General features: G+C 35.7%; 1 protein-coding gene across 1 annotated transcript in view; it reads right to left on the bottom strand.

Moving 5' to 3' along the window:
* EDTP (Egg-derived tyrosine phosphatase) overlaps window positions 1–23,880 on the bottom strand; it is a 49,108-nt gene that overhangs the window by 22,895 nt on the left and 2,333 nt on the right. Inside the window, exons 3-5 of the mRNA XM_071593138.1 lie at window positions 19,317–19,573; window positions 8,751–8,993; window positions 3,395–3,617 (exon numbers count right to left, since the gene is read on the bottom strand). Coding sequence (XP_071449239.1) covers window positions 3,395–3,617; window positions 8,751–8,993; window positions 19,317–19,573 — 723 coding nt within the window. The remainder of the gene's footprint in view (window positions 1–3,394; window positions 3,618–8,750; window positions 8,994–19,316; window positions 19,574–23,880) is intronic.

The raw sequence follows: 23,880 nt of genomic DNA, 5'->3' as shown, positions 1-23,880 counted from the left end.
AAATGTATGTCCTCACTTGATTTCTAGATCACTTGATTTGAGTATGTTTTGTTGGTTAAAACACAGATGAAACAAATAACTGAAATCTGCGAAGTTAGCAGAAATACTGTGAATGAATAGTCATCTCTTGAACAAGGGAAAGCATATCAGATGACTCTGAAATCATACTGACTAAAGGGCACTTATGTCAGTCCCATTTATCTAACCTCATTGAATTAGAGCATCTAATCAATCACACGCCAAAGGGTGGATACTTTTGAAGAGCTCTTAACAGTAGCATCAGCCAGCTTTAGAATAAAATAAAATTTGACATCATTACAGAGACCATAAATTCCCTATTAAGTGCTAGCCATTCTTTGTCTTCAAAATATTCATATATTCACTCTAAAAATCATTGAAAACCCAGATAATATTTTCAAATTGTAATATAATAAATGATGAACACTTAGTGGCAAAGAATTTCATTACTAAATACATAGGCTACACCTGGTGTGAGGGGATAGTTACCAAATCTCACACATTCCCATCAGCCAACTTTCTATTTACAAAGCATATCATAATTGATGAGGAAAGCACATAAAAAGGTCTTGACACATGGAATCAATTCCCATTACTATGTAGTACCCAAGGCAATTCTTCAATATCACTTTCAGGAATTCTATCAAGAATTTCTTTGGCAAAAATACCTTTGCAATGGCAATTATTAGCCACAAACTCTCAGGTAAATCAAGTAATACAATGATGGCAAACTGCTCACAAATATCTTTTTCAGAGCTTGCAAGAGTAGAGAACTTTAGAAAGAATTGGCAAAATTACATTTAAAAGCCCTAATGACGATGACAGAGTGTTTTCAAAATCAACAGCAATGGTGAGACTAACCAGGATAGGATTTCACTTAACAGTAATTCATACTGTACACTTCAAATTTAACTCTCTAAGATTTTAGGAGCAAATCTTAATAGTGAAAATGCCTGGCAAATTTTATAGGCCTTGAATATTAAGTACTTTATTCACTAAGGTCAGGTCAGAAAAAACCAGAGCATGAAATATTTCTATGATGGTCCACATGTGTGATGATATGCATGGAAATATTGTACAAGTGAAAAAGAAGTTGACACATTTTATTTAAGGAGAGAAAACTTCAAGATGAAAAACAAATGGATTACTGAACAAAACAAGAATCAGGTGATTGTGTATGACGATTGTCATCCAGTCTCAATTTCTTATCCCTAGACCATCTTTTAGAGAGACCAGCTCTTATTTCATTCATTATGCTTTTCAGCCATATGTTAGCCTTAGCGGATGTGATGTGTTTTCATGGTCTAGGTGCCACTTGTTTCAGCCCTGGAGCAATTTTTTTCCCTATAAAGTCACTTTTTCTATAGTATTTTAGAATTTTATTTATTCCAATCCAGTACTCTTATTTTAACACATTTCTCTAAACAAATCTGCAAAATGTATTTATTTTTGGCCTTTTTTCAATCCACAGTGCAATAACCTTCCACCACGCATTGCATCCTGGTTTGGCCCTTTTCCATCGCAATTATGAAGAGTTTCCACATCGATACATATCTATGGACAAAACATGGATACACTAGTGTACTCCAGAGCAAAGGAAGATAAAACAGAGGGTTTCTTCAGGTGATTGACTCCAAAGGAGAAGATGTGGAAACGGCCAAAAAGGCAATGGCCATGGTTATTTGGGATGCACATATGGGCTATCTGAAAATTTGCCGACCTCAACATGAAGATAGCAGCACTCCTCAAAAATATTTTGGGAATGTATTTTTGCATGTATAGAAAGGTATCTATACATAAAGGTACCTAAATTATAGCTGTTGTGGACACAATTTTTGTTTTACAGCCATCTGAGTAAGTATTAAGAGTAAGTTCTGAGAGTTTTTCTGAAAATGGAACCTATTGAGTATCCAGCTGTCATTGAATATTTGATTTCGAAAGCCAATCAATATACATGTGCTAGCCAAAAATGAGTTGAACGCTGTACATGGGGAACCTGCCACATCATGTAAGACCATTAAATTTGAGCAGCAGAATTTAAAAACACTGCCATATCAGCTTGGCTGATGATGATCTTTCAGGATGGCCAAAAACTGTGACAACCACCGTTAACATCGAAAAAGTTCATTAAACGGTACTGGATGACCATTAAATTACGGCTGGCTTTATTGCATTATGAGCATATCGAAAGAACAGTTTTGTCATATATTGACAGGAATTAAACTTGCGTAAGCTATCCGCATGTTGGGTACTGCATTTTCTCACTTAGGATTAAAATTACATTTGACTGAACATTGCAGAGTCCCTGTTAGAGCAGTTAAAGCGAAATGAGTCAAATTTTTTGAATTTATTTATAACGGCAGATGAAACTTAGAAACACCACTATGCTTCTGAGATGAAAGAACAGTCAAAACAGTGGGCTGCAAAGGGTGAACCTGCACCAAAAAAGTGAAGATTGCTCATCAGCCGGGAAAATAATGGCCACTGATTTTTGATATCATCACCAAAATGTGTGCATCAATTACCTTTAAAAAGGTCAACCAATCATGAGAGAGTATTATGCATCATTAATTTTCCTCATGATATTTCTTTAGATCGTGAATTCTGCCAGTTTTCTCTCCATGAAATTTCACTTGGAGAACAGAGATCCTTTTTTGGGCAAGGTGGTTATCGCATATGTAAAGCCTATTTTGCTCAGAAAGATGTCAACTACTATTGTGAATATTAAAAAAGTTAGGGGCATCACTAGACAAAGAGTATCAATTTTTAAGGAGAATACAAAGAAAAAAGAAACATGAATAAAAAAATGTCTTGTTTATTTGTTAAGCCAGCAATTTTTCAGAGTACCCACCTACATTGATTACTTGGAAAGTACAAATGATAATAAACATATAAATAATAAACAAACATTTTAACTAAAGATACACTGTGTGTATAAAACTTACATAAAATATTAAGTTTTACAGATTAGCTCCAGAAATAGACAACCACTAGTCACAGAAAGATTTAAATTGCATGAGCACAAAGAAGGGTGTGGTGGAAACCATGATGACAAGCTGGAAGTGTACATAAGCAACTGAGGCCAACTATCGACCACCGAATCTAAAAATACTGATTTTGTTTTAAATTCCGTTCTGTACTTTGTAATTTACAGTTTATGAATCTACACACCACAGTAATCTGATACCACAAAAAATAATTCATTTAGTGGTAAAAGTTTTAAATATTCCTGCAGCATTGGAAGGGTTAACCAGGTCCACTTCTCACATACAGGTAAATCAAGATTCCACCGCATTAATATTTTTTATGCACAAAAGATATCTTTTTTCTTTAGACATGCATGAAAACAAATCGATATTAAAATTAAAAACTGTACCTTGTATTGATCCCAATCTATTCGTAACTGGGAATGGACGGAATCATCAGGGATGCCAATACTTGCATCTACATGAGCTTGCCTCCAATCAAAAACAAGGCCTTCAGCAGAATAATCATTATCACGATACTCTTTAAAAAACTCACATCCAGGATAAGGCAGGGAAATTATGTTGAAATCACTGTAGCGATTTTCCTTGTCAACTTTTTCTGATGAGGTAACACTAGAAACAAGAGGATCACAAGCAAGACATATGTTAAATATTGCATACATTTTTCAAAGAAGCAAAAGCTCATATCATAAAAAAATTAATATAAATGGCATTCATACTCGGGAAATGCATCAATATTTATCAACAATGAAAAAATTTATAGACAAAAATGAAATGCAAAAACAATACAATAACAGTAATTTATCCACAAATAGTTATGGTTGTTGAAATCCCTTTGTCATAACAGATACTGGTCATAACCTGATTTTTCTTTTTGGTGTTGAGTACCCATTACATATTCTACATCTTTTTTACGGAAGCATTTTTAATCCATATAAAGAATGACTTGGTGGACTTTTTTCTCGGCTGGATTTGTTAACAATGCCTTAGGACATATTGTACCAAGTCTTCTGTTATGGATGTGATGAAGATCAATTGAAACATTGGTTTGTTCTCACTCAAAAAAATTTCCTTATAAAGAATGCATACATTCTTGATAATTCATTGAACACAACCCTCTTCCCATGCTTTTGGTTATCTTCTTTCATTCAAGTATAATTAAAGCATCACATCAGATTTGCCTATACCAGCTATGTAGCTATATACAGGTTGTATTTCACTATATATATCTGGCAGGAAAATTGGAGGTAGATTTCTTTTTGATGCCATGTTTAACCCTTATAGGCCAGAAAAAGAGACAAGGAAAAAATAGCTGTTTTTCCATAGATTTTTTCCCTAAACCCAAACAGTAACAGGGAGGCATTTCTAAAAAATCTTACCTTTCTCACACTGAACTTGTGTCAAAATTAGTAAGGGGAACTTTTCCATCCCTACGAAGTGTTCCTGTAATATATGTCACTACTGCATAAAGGTACCTAACCAGTGGAATCAGACAAAAAAAATTGTTGCAAGAGATTTATCATTCATTTCTATAATTTCCTATGGTAAGCAACTTAGTTACTTAAGTATATGCCAAACCATGATTTTACACATTACCTAAACGGTATTATTTTTTGCTCCATGGTAAGCATAGAATGGGCAAGCCTCTCTGGGCACCTGCAGCTCTACCCAAGCTGTGTGATTTTTTGGGTACCAGATCTTCCTGGGAAACTGTAACCTGCACAGGAAAAGGAACCGGCCTCACTGCCCTGATGTGTGAATTTCACACGCCATCGGGCTTAGTACTGGGTGAGCTCCACCATCACCAACCGAACCGACCTTCGGGTTGATTACTGTGTTTATGGTTTTCATGGTATGCATAGCATACAAGAGAGTGATTTGAGAATGCATCACATAACAGCCAAACATTTTCTCTCCAGCATTGGTGGTTTTTATTTGGCCAGTGATGCTATGACTTTTAATATCAAGCAAACACTCATAAATGCCCAATTTTTGATGTGTATCGTAATGCTGAAATATACGATTGGCGGGATCAACTACTAGCTGAAATTAAGCCCATGAGTCATACAAAGGTCCATTAGGAGTTGGGATTTTGGAATTGTATACAATATGAACAAACTTAAGGAATAATTTAAATCAAATGCAAGAGAGTGTGTGTTGGAACAAAGGATTTGATTATTTCTTTTTCGACAGTAACTGGCACATGTTTGGTTTACTAATTATGCCTATTTTCAATAAATAAGCCGAAATGTCTTTACTTCGGCAACTTGTTGCTTTTCAAAAAATCAATCTAGAATTCAGTGATAAGTTTTTGTGTGACTGAAGGTACTGTTGTGCTTTTGGTGGCTATTAGCTTCAGCAGCATTTCAATAGAGAAGAGATGAAAACAAGCAATTGGCTTAGATTCTGTCAGTGAGAAAAGCTTCAAACTTGCAAGTTCTGACAAATGATGCGCTAGTTTTGTCGTATTTTGCTAATCTGCACGGTTCTCAACCACACGGCTTTCAATAGCAACACTTTCAGAAAAAGACTGCAAATATACAGCTTTCAACTTCACTTATTACAAAATTGCTACCACTCGATTCATCAATTTAGAAATTCATATTCATGCAAATTTTCCTCTGTCTTCATTGGGGTATTTTCATTTTTTCTACAAATATATTTCCAAGAAAAAAAACCACTGGCACAAAATTGAATGAACACTTGCCAAAAGATTCATACATAATATAACTTCCTGTCTCAATTTCTACTAAATCCTTTTCTTCACCCATGACTCTAGAAAGTAGTCTTGCCCTTGCATCACAAAAGAATGGTTCCCTCTAGTATGATAAGAATATTGTCTCACCTAGAGACTGCCAATATTAGATACTTTTTATTTAAAGCTGAATAAAGTGCATGTTTACCACAAACACCATTGCACAGTGGTGAGATGCCAAGATGCCAAAGCTGCCCTGATGCAGAAAGAGACTAACCTTTATTGTTTACACCCCACTAGAGGATACCCAGATAGCTAGATAGATAGACAGGTACTTATCACTCCAAATGAAGAGACCAAATGCTTGAAGGATGCTCTGTGATTCAGTTGTTACCAAAATGGGCTTGAGAGACAGCACCCATTACGCAGCCTGAGATCCCCTCATCGGATAGAAACTCAATGTAGATGGTTTAAGTCCCTCACTCTATACCATAGTAATATTCAAATTCCTTTATCTCCATAAAGGTGGTCAAATGACTCAAGGACTTTCCACAAGTCTGTTATTACAGCAAAAAACCTACTCTGCTGAGATAAGGGAAAGAATTCTAATGCTACACCTTGAAGCAAGGAAAATGTCCAAAAGCAAAAGCTTCCTTAAAATGCACACTGCATAGCATTTAGACAATTAAAGCAAAGATAAATGAAATTAAATGGATCATTTAAAATTAGTTAAAAATTGTAAGATATTGAATAAACACGTCAGTATTTCAACAAGGGAAAGTGCAAATATTTGGATCAACATGAGAAAAAGGCATAGCAATAGAGAACCTGAAACAACAAAAGAGAAAAAACAAAATTTGAATAACTCAACTGATTTTTTACATTTATAGCTTTAAAAAAAATTCACTGGGAGCGAGCTGGCACATTTGAGAAAATTAGTCAGTGTCACTCACAGTTGGCACTCAAAGAGTTGAACGTCTCGAGGTCATGCTAACCATTTAAACATAGCTTTCTATCTTTTTTATTTTTTTAAAATTAATATTATAAATGTATTTGAACAATGGATACAAAAAATCCAACTCAAATAACAGATTTTGTAATATTTTTCAATTTATATGGTTTAAAAAAAATGATGATTTAAGGTACCCTGACTAACCCCCGCTTCCCTTCTGACCTCCATTTAAAGAGGATATAAACTCAGCAGACCACAATCAAAAACAAGGTTTTACCAATAACATCATTGAATTATAATAATGATAAAAATGATAAACATTACTGCTAAGAGAAAGCATTACTATTTTGAGAGATCATAAAACCTATTAGATTTAACTCTCTGTGAATATTTGAAGACTTTAGCCACTGAATCATGCTTCATTAATTGAAATGTAGGTGGTTAAGTCTATTTACCGCAAAATTCAAGGGACCCATTAGCCAAAAATTAGCCTTTTCACCATAAAAAATAGTATATGATTTTCTATAGTAATAGTAGTTTTAGGGGAGGCAACCAACAGCCGACATCATTTGCACCACTAGGGATGGATGGGAAAGAACGAAGGATGGAGAGAAACCTGGCCCCCGCATCAGCCTACTCTTAACAAAAGGCACCAAGGGGTCTGCAGTTTAACGTCCCATCCAATGGACAGCGTACTCACTAAAAGTTCTCTCTGCAGAGCACCTTAAGTAGGGATCAGAATACCACAGAAAATATATCTGCCACCTCCAGGAGTTGACCCTGGGACCTCTGGGAAGGAAGCCAGTGCGTTAGCCACTGCACCATCCCGATCCCTGAGATTTTCTATGCTATGGTTGGATTAGATGTACTACACATAGCAATTTATTATATAATATTAATAATTTATTATATAATAGTTACAAGTGCTTCATTGAAACTTTACATTTTCAATGAAGCATAGGTAACATTTTACAATTTACCTTAAAAATGATTAAGATCAGATTCAGAATTTTGTACGTCAAAGGGTCGAGAATCACATAAACTTCAACCACGACTATTACATTGACTTTCAGGCTGAAGACTGGTTTGGTCAATTGATCATGAACTGTCACAACTATGTCTAATCTTTGCTCAATCTATTTTGAATGTCTTGTAGAGCATAATTAGAATCAACAAATAGTTTTCCAAGAAATATCGAGCATGGAAAGAAATTTTCACTTGCATACTCTTCAATGTTCAAATTAAATTTTAGCTACTGCCCAACGTTGATGAAAAATTCTCTGAAGAGGGCTTAATTGTACTCTTGCAATAAATAATGAATTAGAGGCATGGTAGACCATGATGTAAATATACCACCTGCTCTTGTCCATTACACTGATAACAATTTTCTAACAAGTTATTTTTATGCATTATCATACGAGGAAAGAGAAAATAATTCTGCACTTCCAATATCAACCACAATAATAACTTCAAGCTACATGATACTGATCACTGGCTCAATTTCACTCCTGAGAATATGCTCTCCCTTGACATAAAATTATTTTGCTTAACTACCGTATTTTCTCATCGATAATGTGTGTGTTATCTATACAAAAATGTTCAGGTAATCAAAAAAATGACAATGCATGTTATGCAATGAAAAAAGAAAAAACATACATATATATATATATACCACTTGCATAATATATATTATATATATATATATATACACACACACACACACATATATATATATATATATATATATATATATATATATATATATATATATATATATATATATATACATATATATGTATATATATGTTTATATATACATATATAATTATACATATATATATATAATATATATAATATATATATATAAATATATATATATATAAATATATATATATAAATATATATATAAATATATATATATAAATATATATATATAAATATATATATATACAAATTCATGATAACTACAAAGTTCTGGGTGCACATTATACATAAGGTGCGCATTATTGATGAGAAAATATGATAATTCCCCTCCACAACCTCAAGGATTTTATTTACCAGCTGCATGCATCTTAATTCCAATCACAAAAGTACTTACTTGACACCAAATTTAACTTTTTTCTTCTCAACCATGAAATCTACAATGGTGCCGACATTTAAAGTTTTCAGCAACCTTATGTCTTGACTTCTAACACGGTCAAAAAGTTGCCATTCGCTTTGCGTTTGTGGAACCACAATTTCATCATCCGAATCACTATCAGCTGCATTGTCAGCTCCAGAAAAGAAGTAGTCAAATCCTGATCTACCATATATTTCTGGCCCTCCAGACAATGTGGCTGACCTGCAAAGGATATGAATTATATTTAAATAACCTATCCTCCATATTAATATTGAATAACCCCACATAGTGTACTTATAATAAACCATACGTATGAAGCCTCCATCAACATGAAACTTACTGTTCTGTTATGTAGGAATATTTTAAGCAACTTCAATTCAGGGATATTATTACACATGGGAAAAGAATATTTTATCTCAAATTCAGAAAACATGTATACACAATCAACTATCTACAGTACATTAAATTAATAGTGTGTTAGCTAAGAAAAAGGTCAAGAAATATTTAAAACTAAGAATTCTCGCATCATGTTGTCCATAATTAGCATTGATTATCCTGCAAAAATATTACCTAGTGCTAATTAGCAAGAAACTAAAAAAAGATAAGTTATTTAAAATGCAGTGCCTGAAGAAGTCACGTTTAATGAAAATTAGCCTTCATAGCTACTGAGAGAAGTTTATAAGTAAACTCTCGCATTGAAAATATCTATGGATTCCTTGAATAATATTGGCCAGGAAACAGAAAAATTTGAATGAAACCCCAATTTAAGGAAAAGCTATCTTGATGGTATTGTTACAGAAATAACCATACTCTATCTGAAACGACACAAAATGTACTTCCCAAATTTTAGAATAGTAGTACATCAATGAGCATAATAAATTAACATTGGAATCTTTTAGCAGCTAAGGACATGCATCTTAAAAGACAAGAATAAAAAAAGTGGATTGCATAACATAACTGCATCAAAAATTAGTTTTCTAATGATGAAGGGGGAAAAATAGCATCATAACCCCAAAAACTTAACGGAGACTAGAGTGAAAATGCTGACACAATTTTTGATGTACTACTAGCAACTATGCTTGGCTTCTCTGGCCCAATTTATCCCTAGAGCTGCTACTGGATTAACAATTTTACAATGGAACCTCGTTTAATGAGCACCTTGCATTGCAACTAATTCACGTGAGCAAATATAATTTTCTATACATGACTAACTTAAGAGAGACTTTTTGCATAATGAGAGAGGAGCAGGGTACTCCCAGAAGAATTGCACTCCTGCTGCTACAATGGTTGGCACTTGTTCTGCAAGCATCTTAATATCACTAATGATCACACATTGTTACAAACTCATGTTTAGACACATTATTTGTAATTTTTTTTAGCAAAGTTTAACAATATTTTGTTCATAGTTTAAAAAATATCACTGAAGAAAAATTTCTAAGAAGGCAGCCATAAGAGAATAATAATAACCAGAGAAATGAAAATTAAAACCACTGAAAAGCGAGAACGAGGTGTGAACATGGCTGACCTAGCATATACACACAAAAGGCAATCATCAATGATTTGGACTATCGTCACGAAAAAGGACAAGATTAAGGATGCTGCAAGGGGAGTGACAAAAATATCTCTGCAATGATTACATATTTTTGATGCTGAAAGATTGCCCTCATATGAATAAACAAAAAGGAATTGCAAGGTGATGCTAATAATAATGGTATCATTTTTGAGAAGGCAAAAGTGATTTTTGCTGCCCTTGTTGAGAAGATACACGGTCATTAATGGCTAAAAAAGAATATTTAATGTAAGTTTTGAGCGGTTTGAGAAGTTTAAGAAAAGAAATCACATCCACAGCATTGTGAGGCATGGTGAAGCAGCAAGCTTCAAATTAAAGGCAGCACAGAACTTCATCAGAGATTTCAAGAAGGTCATAGATTCTGAGGGTTACCCAGTGCAACATGTTTTTAATTGTGTTAAGATGGGCCTTTCCAGGAAGAAGATGCCGAAGCAAACCTATGCACACAATAGCAGAGGGGAATGCATTGCCAGGCCACAAGAAAATGAAAGGCCATCTCATACAAATGTTTCGGGCCAATGCAAGTGGTCTTTAGAAAATTAAACCCCAGTTTGTTTACCACTAACAAACTCCATGAGCCTTCAAGAAGTACGAAGTACCAAAGAGCAGGTTAAATGTGATGAGGAGTTCACAGAAAACTGTTTCACTCTACAATGCATACAAAGTATCACCCTAATAACGCAGTGTCTATGCTAGCTACAAATGTCTTAAATAATTATACTATGTCACATTTTCACAAAATTTATAAGTATCGGCAAAAAAATGTCCCTACACAGGTTTCTAGTTAAAAAGAGGTAGGAATAAATCAGAAACAAATAAACTAATAAATGCCATTCCTTTTTGTTTTCTACAAATGGAATTCATATTCCAAGTAACACAATAGAAGAAGAGATGAAGACGATTCACAATCCTAAATTGTGCATTCAGTGAAACCTTGTATTTGCATTATTGGAATTTTCGCTTTTCCCCAATTTACTAAATTTTTATCAAAACCCAAATAATTCCCCATTTTTCCAACTTATGTCGAACCTTGCAGGATTCTTATGGGGATCCAGCTCAGGGGATGGCGAAGACATTGAAATGGGTAGTACAAAGTGATTAATGGTCATAGTTTTTGGGAGGCATGCAAGTATTGTCTATAATGATTACTTCCAAAAAGGGCAAATGATAAAAGAAGAGTCTTATGCATCTTTATTGCACCCGTTGAACCAAGAAATCCAGGAAATCATCCTCCTTCGGCAACTGAAAAAATTCTCTTCCATCAAGACAATGCACAAGTACACACCTGCACAGTTTTGATGGCGTGAATCATGGAATCAAAGTTCGAATTGTAACAATATCCACCGTATACTTATTTGACTACCAGTAACTTTTATATATTTCCAAATTTGATAAGATATGGCTCAGCAGAAAACTATTCATGTCGTATGAGATCATCACCAAAAAAGATGCCTATTTTGATGACCTTCAGAATTTCTATTTTTAGGATGGCTTAAAAAGTTGTAGAAATTCTGGGGAAAGTGTACCAAGGTGAGAGGAGAATTAATTGAAAAATAAAAAAAACACCCAAATTAATATTTTTCAATTTTTTCCCAAGGACTTATTGAATGATCCACGTAAGTTAAAAATAAAATTGGGGTGCATAAACTAAAAAAGATGGAAGAGTTTACAACTTACCCTCTCCGTAGTGTTTTGTGCCAAAAAGGTCTATGTAGTAGGTAAATAAGAGAGGAATTATGTTTGGTTAAGACGTATTCAAAAGGAGGGAATTGATAACAGGGATGTTAAGAAAGGATGTTAAGAAAAGCCTTGAAAAACTTTTATATAGAGCCGGGCTTCTTAAGGAGCAGAAACATATTCATTGAAGCAAGATGAGAGACATATACTGGAGGCTTTTGAAACTTTAATATTAGGGATGAAAAGATTGACTATTTCCATCAAAATTCCCTTAATGAGAAGCCAAATACTATGCAACCATTATTGTAATTTATGCTTTCCCGCAACTTACAATTTAACTGTATTTATATTCTCAATTTATATCATGTCCCATTCATTTTCCTATTTTCCCAATGCATGTGGCACCCCTCATTATCTCATTATTGGTTTTCCCTCAATATGCAACAGTATGCTGTATTTAAAAATTCATGTTTTTAAACAGTTACCCATGCACATCAGCCACTGTAAAAACTTTTTTGACTTCATTTGATAAAAACACACTTAAAAAGATGAGAGAGCACAGTAATGTCAACTACTTTATCTCAAAATCTTAGGTTACCAGGAAAAGATTCATGCTATGAAATGAATACATTGCATGAATAGGAGTTAGCTATGGAATTTATTCATGTAAGAACACAGAGGGAGCCTATTTACATTGCACATCATTTAAAATTATGAGGAATGAAAATGAATTTGGACCAAACATGATGAAGCATGAAAAACACAAAACTGGTGATTACTAAAAAAAATTTGTTGTCTCAGGCGTAACTATGGAATTTGCATAACATATTGAAATGTAATGAAATAATTGACTTTGTAATTCCACGCACTTTCACACAAAATTGTGTGGAATTATAAAGTCAATTATTTCATTAAATTTCAATATGGTGATTACTTGTATTGCCTTGGCGCAACAGATGGGCTCCTGACTATTAACAAGTACTGAAACTTGCTTTTACGTGTGACAACTAAACTTAATCATAAAACATTTCATTTTATTCAAAAAATGTTGAAGTTTGGCCACTGTTTGAACCAGTCAAATGGCAAGTTAGTGCAGATTCTCCTATGTCAAGTTTTCCTCAATTGCTCTGGAACATAAATATTATCCTATTTCAAAATGGAAAGACAAAATGAAAAAAGAACATTTTCAGTAGCGCAAATTCTCCTTTTCTTTCTATTACATTCCCCTAGATTTTACCCTTTTTTGGGGTCTCCAGAAAAATGCAAATAAAGTGTTTCACTGCATACAATTATCTTAGAACTTTGTACACAATATGTTACATAATATTTTTTTCGGCATGGATTGAGAGGATGGCATGAATTTTTGAGTGTCTCGCTTTAGGAGAATTATTCTCAAACAATTTATTTATTTAAGGGTTTAAGGTGGTAGTATTGTGTATTCAAAAATACAGATAATACTTCATAAAATAATTGCTTTTATTAATACACAAAGTAATTCTGAAATACTTCTATGGTTACAGACATTTTTGTATTAACTTTGACCATTATTGAAGTACATACATGCAATTTGATTTTGCCAGGCATTATAAAACTGAATTCAAAAAATGAACTGATGCAGTTTAAAAGTTACCTCTTAAAGAAATAACACAAGACAATCAAATTTCGTAGCAGCTATTTCCAATGTATAACACGTCTGCTCAGCTGCCAGGAAAGGTCATAATATATTTATGTAAATGATACAGGGTTGCACCCAAAAGTGGTAGGACTGATTTTCTCTGGCGCGAACGGAGCGGTGGAGGAGGGTCTGCCTGGCAGGGTAAGGTGGAGGGGGCTCTTAGCAACAGACCGACACCAACCTCAGTTGCCTGCGGGCTGTCGTTGAGTGAGGACACCGTTTTTAGTGAAGCAAGTTTTTTGTCTGCGTCGAAAAACAAAATGAATCTGAATTTAGAGCAACGTTATTCCGTGAAGTTTTGTGTGAAACTCCGGAAGACGGAAACTGAGACCCTCGATATGATCAAGCAGGCTTATGGGGACACTGCCTTAAGCCGTTCCACAGTATTTGAGTGGCACAAGTTGTTTAAAGAGGGTAGGGAGCTCGTCGAAGACGACCATCGCTCCGGACGGCCGTCGACAGCAAGAACCGACACGAATGTGGACAGAGTGAGGACACTGCTGAACACAGACCGACGCTTAACCAGTGAAGAAATTGCAGACCAGTTGGGTCTGTCTGCATCCAACGTCCAACGCATTATTTCACAGGATTTGGCCATGCGCAAGGTGTGCACCACGAATGGTGCCGAAAATTCTGAGTGTCGACCAACAGGCAACGCGTGTGCGCATTTCCGAAGAAGTGTTAGCCAATTTGCACCGAGATGAAAATTGTTTGGACAGTGTGATAACTGGTGATGAAACATGGGTTTTTCAATATGACCCCGAAACGAAAAGACAATCCGCGGAATGGCACACTTCCGTGTCCCCACGTCCAAAAAAGGCTCGCATGAGCAAATCAAAACGATGTTGATTGTGTTTTTCGACCGTCATGGAGTGGTTCACAAGGAGTTTGTCCCACCAGGGGAGACTGTGAATGCAAATTTTTACGTGCAGGTGCTCACCCGCCTCCGAGAACGCGTGAAAAGAGTCCGACCAGCCATCGCAAACTGCTGGGTGCTTCATCATGACAACGCACCGTGCCATGGCGTGCTCGTCGTCAGACAGCTCCTGGCCAAATACGGCGTTGCCACATTGCCGCACCCGCCCTATTCTCCAGATCTGGCACCACCGGACTTCTTCTTCTTCCCCCTGATGAAAAGACAGCTCAAGGGACGACGTTTTACTGGATAAAGGCCGTTCAAGAGGCTTCGACGAGGGTCATCAACGGCATCCCCAAAGAAAATTTCCAGCGAGCATACGGGGAATGGGAGCAACGTTATACTAAGTGTGTAGCAGCTCAAGGAGCATACTTTGAAGATTATTAAGTCGATGTAAGTATATTGTCAATAAAATTCTTGTAAAAAAATCAGTCCTACCACTTTTGGGTGTGACCCTGTATACATGCTGTTTACAATGTATAACGCGTCTGCTCAGCTGTCAGGAAAGGTTATAATATTTTTTTTGTAAATGATATACATCTATAGAGAGAACTCAACAGTTTAATTATAGCTCCTCAATGAAAAGAATAAATTGAAATCATGAACCTCAGTCAAACATGTACTGCCATCTCTGCATGAATTTTTAAAAATTAATTTTTTTAATTCCTTGAGAGTACATATATATGAAAATTGGAACTAGCCTATGTTCCTTTGTATATTTTTGTCCTATTTATGGAAAAAATTGGAAACCTTGACTCATTTTCTTACTTAATACATTATTTAACTGCCACTAATTATTCAAAATGCCTCTCCCTCTCCACTTTTGATTTTCCACATGAAATATTATCAATCACACAACAAATTTTTGCATTTGAAGTTAAAATAAAATTGAATTGGACACAAATGATCCCTCCTAGTGAAATACTTTAAGCATATGGATTCCAATGTGGCCACCAGTGTCTCATTTGGCTTGTGTACCACAAAGTTGGATGTTAATGAAGAAATTATTGCTTGTGATTACGAGTGCTCTGCCAAATTTCACTTAAAATTCACTAGCCTCAATTCTACATTGTCTAGTGCTTTGAAAAATTGCCATGAATTGATGTATTCATGAAAGGATCGTGCAGCTATACCTCTGTGCCATTTCTAGGATGTTCTTTCAATGTTTCACAAAGTTGCTGCCTCGCAAAATGAGCTTAGTTGAAATGTATCAACTGTTGAAACCAACGCTGATTTAACCCGTTGTCAGTCAAATGGAATTAAGTCACCAAAGGCCAAAATCCTCTCTCAAGTCACTGATTAATGTTGCTTCTAGTGTAAAGTTGAGCACCATTTTACCTGTGCAGCAAGAGAACATGCCTCATAGGAGTGATCATTAACTGTCCCAGTCAGTGGGTAATGAGTGGGTTAAGGTTACTGGTCCAAAAAAGAGATTTAAGCATCCCCCTATTCTGGCACTTCACAAGCCTCAATTCTACAATGTCTAGTGCTTTGAAAAAATGCCATACTTTTCTCGAATTACCACATAATAAACTCGCCGTTCATTGGGTGGTAATTTTAGAAAAGCCCACGTACATGTTTGGAACTTCAAAGAGAAAAGTGTAATAAAATCAGTCCTAGACTATGTGAAAAAATTCGAGGTCATAACGTTGTGGTAGTATGTTTGAAGGTGACCAAGGGTACTGATGCATCCCTCTGTGTGTCGTAGACATTAAACTAAGAGAAATTTTATATAACCCAGAATTTTGGCCCACAAATATATTTGTAAGACCTTATTTTTTTCAGAAAATTTTGGTGAAACCAACAAAACATTAACCGTGACGAAGAACCAGTCTGTTTCATGAGATAGTGGTTCTTGAAGCTGTGGCAACAGGTGAAAAATCTGACTTCATCTGTATGTGTGAGCATTGGTTAAAAGACATAATTGTAACAATACAAGGTTATGTAATTGGTGATACATCAGAATCATCAGCATGGTGGTGTGGTTATTTATGTTAAGTAGAGCCTAGTTTTAATACCATTTCACATGACATAAAGAACCTCAACGAAGAATTAACATGAATGTTCGGCTGTAAGGCTCTTGATGGCTGATTGTGTTTTTGCTGTATTGGCCACATATAGGTCTCCCGTGGCTAGTTTCATGTCATTTCTCAAAAAACACAAGTGTTTATTGTATATTCTAACAAATGACTCGTCCAGATCTTCAATTATTTTAACCAGTGACGTTAATTGCCACCAGTTGGTTGATGGAAGAGATCAAAGACAACTTTTGCAAGTATTCGATTCCTATAAAATGAAACCATAAGTTTGTTATCCTACTAGGATAGTGGCTAAAAGTAAAACACTATTAGGCAATGCCTTCACTGATTACCCTGAATGCAAACTTGATACAAAAGTGTTTGATTGTGCAGTGTCTGATCACTCAACAGTAATTTCTACTTTTCATCTATGCAAAAATACTACACTATTAAAGGCTTTCAAATATCATAGGTACTTCAGTATTTATTATGGTATAGTAATATGGGATCTACCCTCTCATCTTCTCAGTGTGTTGAAGATGCAGAAAAAGATGGTAAGATTGATATACTACCTTGATCAAAAATTTCCCGGAATTTATTCAGAAAATTAAAAATACAAGTTTATTCATCTAAATCTATATTGTCCCCTTCAAAGTAATCCCCATCGACTGCAACACACTTATGCCAGCGCTTGATCCAATCCTCGAAACATTTTTTATATTCGGTTTTCGGTATGTCCATCAGTGCTTCCTGCGATTTTTCCATTACTTCCTCTCGGCTGCTAAAACGCGTTCCCCGTAATGGTTTTTTAACTCGATTGAACAGAAAGAAGTCACAGGGAGCCAAATCAGGTGAATTCGGTGGCTGTTGGATGGTATTTGTTGCATTTTTCGTCAAAAAATTACGAATAATGATAGCACTGTGCGACGGTGCGTTATCATGGTGCAAAATCCACGAGTTTTCTGCCCACATTTCTGGTCTCTTTCGGCGAATTGCTTCACGCAAACGTCTCATAACGCCCAAATAATACTCTTTGTTTACTGTCTGGCCTTCTGGCAAAAATTCATGATGCACTACACCGTTGTAATCCATGAAAACCGTCAGCATTGCCTTCTTTTTTGACTGAAAACGACGTGATTTTTTTGGTCTCGGCTCATTTGGTGAACGCCATTCACTTGCCTGATGTCTGGATTGCGTGTCGTACTCATAAACCCACGTCTCGTCTCCAGTAATGATCCTTTTGATGAATGTGGGATCGGATTCAGCCTCGCAAATCATGTCTTTTGCGACGTCAACACGGTCTCTTTTTTGCATGAAATTGAGGTCTTTTGGCACCAACTTTGCTGCTACACGACGGAAACCCAAATCATTAACCACAATGTCTTGGGCGGATCCATAGGCAATGTTCAAGTCCTCCGCTATTTCTCTGATGGTTAATTTGCGGTTATTGACCAACATTTCTTTTACTTTATCAATTTTTTCACCGACTTTCGATGTCGATGGTCTGCCACTGCGTTCATCATCTTCGATTGACTCACGACCACTTCTGAACCGCTCGTGCCACTGGTAAACGACCGTTTTTTTTAGAGAATCGTTGCCGAAACACTTTTCCAACATTTCCAACGTCCGTGCGCCACTAAATCCATTTTTTACGCAAAATTTAATACAAGTTCGTTGTTGCAAATTTAAATCCATTTCTGAAATTGTAAAAAATCGCCAACACACACAGAGATAGATGTACTCTTGGCTACGTAACTTTTGCAAATGTCAAGTTATGACACTAAGATTTAAAGGGGATATCAACAACAGATGTACCAATTTAACAAAAAAACAGAACTCAAATCGGAACGATGGGAGCGCCACACGGTGGTTATTCCGGGAACTTTTTGATCAAGGTAGTATAACTAAAATTATCATGCCCACTGTCGACCTCTTTTCAAAGAATTGATATTGTTATCCGTGCATTGTCTATATATATTTATCAATCTGTATTACTAATGAAACAGTATAGCGCTGATTTTGAAATGAGCAATAGCATTCAAATAGATAACACCAGACAATGCAATAACTTGCATGTGAAGTTAACCAATTTATCTTTGGCTTAACACAGTCCAAATTGTGTGGGTAAAATTATACAAAAACGTTCCAGTATGTATTTAAAAAGAAGAGTGTATACCAGTCTTTAAGAAAAAGGTGCGGGGATACCTCATTGATAAGAGTCAAAGAATACTTGAGGCCAGATTTATAATATTTTCCACTTTTGTAAACTTTGGACTGGACATGTCCTATACACTTGCCAGTATTATTACAGTGCACTGTGTCTTGGATGAATAAAGTATTGTACTTATCATCATAAATAATTGTAATTAACAAATCACCGTTGATTTCAAAAAGTAAAGAGACTACCAAATTGTAATTACAATGCACAAACAGCCCAGCACACAAAGTTTGGCATCATATTTGGGCATAAATAAAGACAATATTAGAAATTTATCCCAATAGGTGATATTTATGGTATTAGTTTCAAAACACTGTATCTAGGAAAAAAAATTTTGAATCTCTTATAAAATTTCCTAATAAAATTAAACGTAGAATGATTAAGTACACACAGACATAAAACTGATTACATGCTCAAAAGTGGTTTGAATTAGAAAATATGCCAAAATTAAATGCTTTATGAAAAACTCACCGGCATATATGCTTTCCTCGGTACAGAATCACAGGTAATGGAAATCTAGCTCGACATCTTGCAAATCGAGCCTTGCCAAAGAGGTCCCTTAATTTCACCACATCATGCATGCTCTCATAAATAGTTCCAGTGGAACGCTGAGAATCATTTGATCTCATAGTGCCATTAGATAAATTTCCTTGGCTTCTTTCATACTCCAAGATTATCAACTGGCTAGGGTAATGGGCACTTAGATCACCAGCCGTATTATTTATAACCTGTAAGTGAACAAAACTGTAGCCTGTAATTTATACACAAAACATGGAGAAGGGACAAACAAAGGATATGTTGAGAGCAGAGATAACATTGCAGAAATATAAACAACTGGAGAAATTTTAATTCATTATTATTTGCTTGTGATAACCAAGTAGATGACAATACACAAAAGGTGAAATAGAGACAGGAGAGTGGGGAAGTCTGAGGGGTCTAGTTTTGGTTTGGGCAAATTCAAATTTAGAATGCTAGCTACTGAGGGGAGAGCATTTTATAGGCTAATGAGCAATTTATGCAGTGCCTGCCTACGTGGGTCGAAGAATGGAAACTGGACTCCATTATTCTTTCATCCCCTTATAGACAATTGTTTCCCCTTCATGAAAGTATTATCACCCTCGATCATCTGAGATAGACTGGATACACATGCACAGTAAATTACAGTGTATCAGCAAGGATATCACCAAATGATTGCATGTATGAGGGTCATCCGGAAAGTAGTACCCGTTCGTGAAATAAAGACACAAAAGTAAATATTAACAAACATAAAAAATTTTATTTGAAAGAGGATACTTTAAACTACTTCTCAACATAATCTCCAAGCAAATTAAGGCATTTGTCATAACGTGTGACAAGTTTCTGTATTCCTGCTGCATAGTCCTTCGCCGCCAGCTCATTGAGATACGCGAGGGACCCATCTTGCACAAATTTTTGCATAATGCAGATGGTGTTTAACAATTTCATGAACAATTGTTCGAGAAACATTGGGAAAATGCTCACAGATGTCATCAATTGTGACGCGCCGATCGTTCCTCACGAATTCGTCAACTGAGCTCACCAGTTGGTCTGTAATGACAGACGGTCTCTCCGAACGCTCATCGTCGTGTGTGTTCCCCCTCCCCATGTTGAAGTTGCGACACCACCGCCGAACAGACGACTCGTCCATTACATTGTCTCCATACACCTCCTTTAATTGGCGATGAATATCACATGGGCGAACGTTTCTTGCATTGAGGAATTTAATCACTGCCCTCACTTCACAACTGGCGGCGTTCTCAATTTTTTTAAACATTGTAAACAATCACAGAAACAACACAGGCAATGCTAGCGTCACGCAACTTGGCTCAGAGAAGGCAGGCAAGCCACTGAAGCTATCTGACCTCGTCCAGCGGCTACTCGCGTCGTCAGCACTTCATGCGGCACGAACGGGTACTACTTTCCGGATGACCCTCGTACTTTGATCTTGCATTTTGAAGTTTGATAGTTACTTCTTTTCTCAAATTTGTCTACTAAATCGAAATAGTTAACAAGCATCACCAAATATCACCAAAACCTTCAATAATTGTGACAACAGCATTTCCTAGGGGCCAAATGGGCATAAAGGTTTTCATTATACCCACACATACCAAACTAATACATAAGGCAAAAGGAGGTGGAATAAATGAATATATATAAAACAAGAGAAGTACATAAATATCGTTACAACCACAAACATAGGGTATCAATACACCACACATTTTTCAATTTTTCTTCTCACTTATGCACGAGGGAAATTCACCATCCACTAGGAAAATACATGTATAAAAGGGAGGGCATTCACTACTCTTAAATTACAAATACTGTTAAACACCACAAGTTACCACGAATTTCCGTAATCACATACCTTATTGTGGTAAAATTTTGTTATAATTTTAGATTAATTTTTAATGCATGTGTGGTACAAGTTTCATTGATTTGCCTCCAGTTTATATTGACGGAAGCAATTGCAAATGGAAACATGTTTAGACAGCATAAAAGCAGGTAAAATTTATGCATAAATGAAGGACATAACAAAGAAAAGCAAGTTCCCACAATAAACATACTGTAATAGTTAAGAGAAGTCATCCAAAACTTAAGTCTAATATACATAGAATGTCATGACTAAATATATGATGGAAACTGGCACTTGCAAACAGTAAGAAAAATGAAACCTTAAATTCTTTAAACTAAAATGTACAAAAGGCTAAAATTAATGTTATTTCTTTTAGGTCAACAATGGCCTTAATATAACTGTGAGCTTTATGGTTATATTATGTTTTATGGTGAGAATTAAGTATTTTTTCATTGATCAATAAACCATCTAAAATGTTGACTGTCATAAGTTACCGCATTATTCCATTTTATTATTGATATACACTGCTTTAAAATGGTCAAAAGAAAAAAAATCCAAGAGATTGGCTGCCATTCAAGGAAATACCAGAGGCTGGAAATTCCACATAAAATGCATGGAAATCTAGGTACTGGCTGAAATGTTCACAATTCACATCTGATCACAAAAGAAAGAGCCTCACTGATGTGTTACAGTCAGGATAATGTATGTGTGGCTGTGTGTGGTCCCTGACGCAGATTAATTTCCCGTAAACCACCACAGAGGTATTCTGGTCGAGAGGTTCTGTTTGGTCCCTGACGTGGTTCCTGTTAAACCAACACAATTGGTCTGACGAGAGTTATGACCAATTATTACGGCCATTGGAGTTTCTTCTCCCCCTCTCTTATTTTAACTGAGAGGCCGTAGAGCTCATTATTTCTTGCTATTATTGAAGACAGTAAATAATTAGCTAATGGCATTCCATTTTGCCCAACTTTAATATTGATACCACAGCCCTGGATTAAATGCTTGATATTTGTCACTGGTGGACCTTTATTTAATTTCCACAATGACGTATCAATCCCAGTTCTCCTGCTTGGAAGATTTTGCCATTGATTTGCTCCTTCCTCATCAAAACCTTAGACATGTGTAAGAATGCAGAGCACAAATATGAATCGTTCGCTTTACTGAATGATTTGATGAAAGATATGACACACTTATCACGATGAAGAAGGTTGCTCTTTATAAAGAAGGCACTCAGAGAAAATATTCTGTGCAATCCTCCACTTGAGAATGACCAGAGAAATAGACTAGATGATTTCACCCATGGACACAGTTGCTATAAATAATGTCAGCATTCATGTACAATTCAACTCATTTCAGCTATCAAGAAGAGTTTAGCATGAGTATACTCCAGGAAAGCACCATATATTTCTGCTATGCCAAGGTTTATGTTATAAATGTAATGAGGAAGGCCAGATACATTCCGTCCAATAGGCTATGTAAACCATCAAAAGTCAAAATAGAGTTCTGGGAAATATAAATAATTCTGGGAATACTAACAAAAGTAGAGACAACTTTCGTGCACAAAAAAATCTAACAATTTTTAAAGCATACAATTTGCCCATTTTGTCAATCAGACAGAAAATCTTGGCATAGTTCAAAGGCCAGAAGACTGATTTTCTAATAATTGCTGGTGGCACATTAATACCGATGAAAAAGGAAAAATTAATTCTCAAGATATAGGCAAATAAAATTTAAATTTCCCGGATGGACTAGTTTTCAGGACTTAGAAAGATAACAAATTCATACATCATGGTATGGGGATCAGTTCATCTCTGCTATTTATGGTGTCACAGAAAGATCTGCCAGCCAAAAAATCAAATTTTGGGTGAAGGTGCCCACTTGTGTCACCAGAATGGAATTAGGACTAAGACCCCAGCACTCTACCCACTTAATTACCATGCCCCATGTTGGACAGAGTCCTATGTCAAAATATTGGTTGAAAGACAAGAGTGTAGTCCCAATAGGTATTACTGCTGATATTACTATAGAGATTATTGATATCTGGGGACAGTTCCAAGAGCAGTCAGGTGAAATGGAATGTAGGAGAAGATAAAGAGGTTACAATGTAGAACCCATACAATCAATACTGATGGGAGGTAGATTTCCTGCCAGGAAGAATAAGCCATTAAGGTATGAAAACTATGAATATATTGATTTTTGCCATTTAATTTCTGTTGATACATAGAATTTAGCTGTTGCCGGTGAACAATCTCCATTGTAGAAGCTTACTCTTTGGAGCATTAAGATTAGACCCAGTGGAGGCTAATGGAAATGGGTGTCTTATCCAGTAATAAAACTTGAGAAGTAGCTCCAGTATTTAAAAAATTTCAAAGGTGAGTAGGTCTGTAAAAGGAAGGTCAATGTCTATGGTTGTTTGCTATATGGCATGGCTGGTAGATGTTTTTTGGCAAAAATGTGGTGTGGACTAAGGAAAGGTACTTTGACTTGACCATACATGTTCAATTTGGGCTAGCTACTGTGATAGCCCTAGAAATGGATCATATATCCCTAGATTCACATAACATGGTGAGACTCACTACGACATTCACAAAGAGTGGCCAGAGGAAATTTTAGAGCTTTGAAAATGAGGTAAAACACTTCTGTAGTTATTTTTGAGAAAAA

This window comes from Hetaerina americana, unplaced genomic scaffold (genome assembly GCF_022747635.1).
Source record: "Hetaerina americana unplaced genomic scaffold, ioHetAmer1.1.p SCAF_51, whole genome shotgun sequence".
NCBI classification, from domain to species: Eukaryota; Metazoa; Arthropoda; class Insecta; order Odonata; family Calopterygidae; genus Hetaerina; species Hetaerina americana.
Note: the sequence above shows the minus strand (reverse complement) of the source record. Positions and strands in the feature narration are given on the sequence as shown.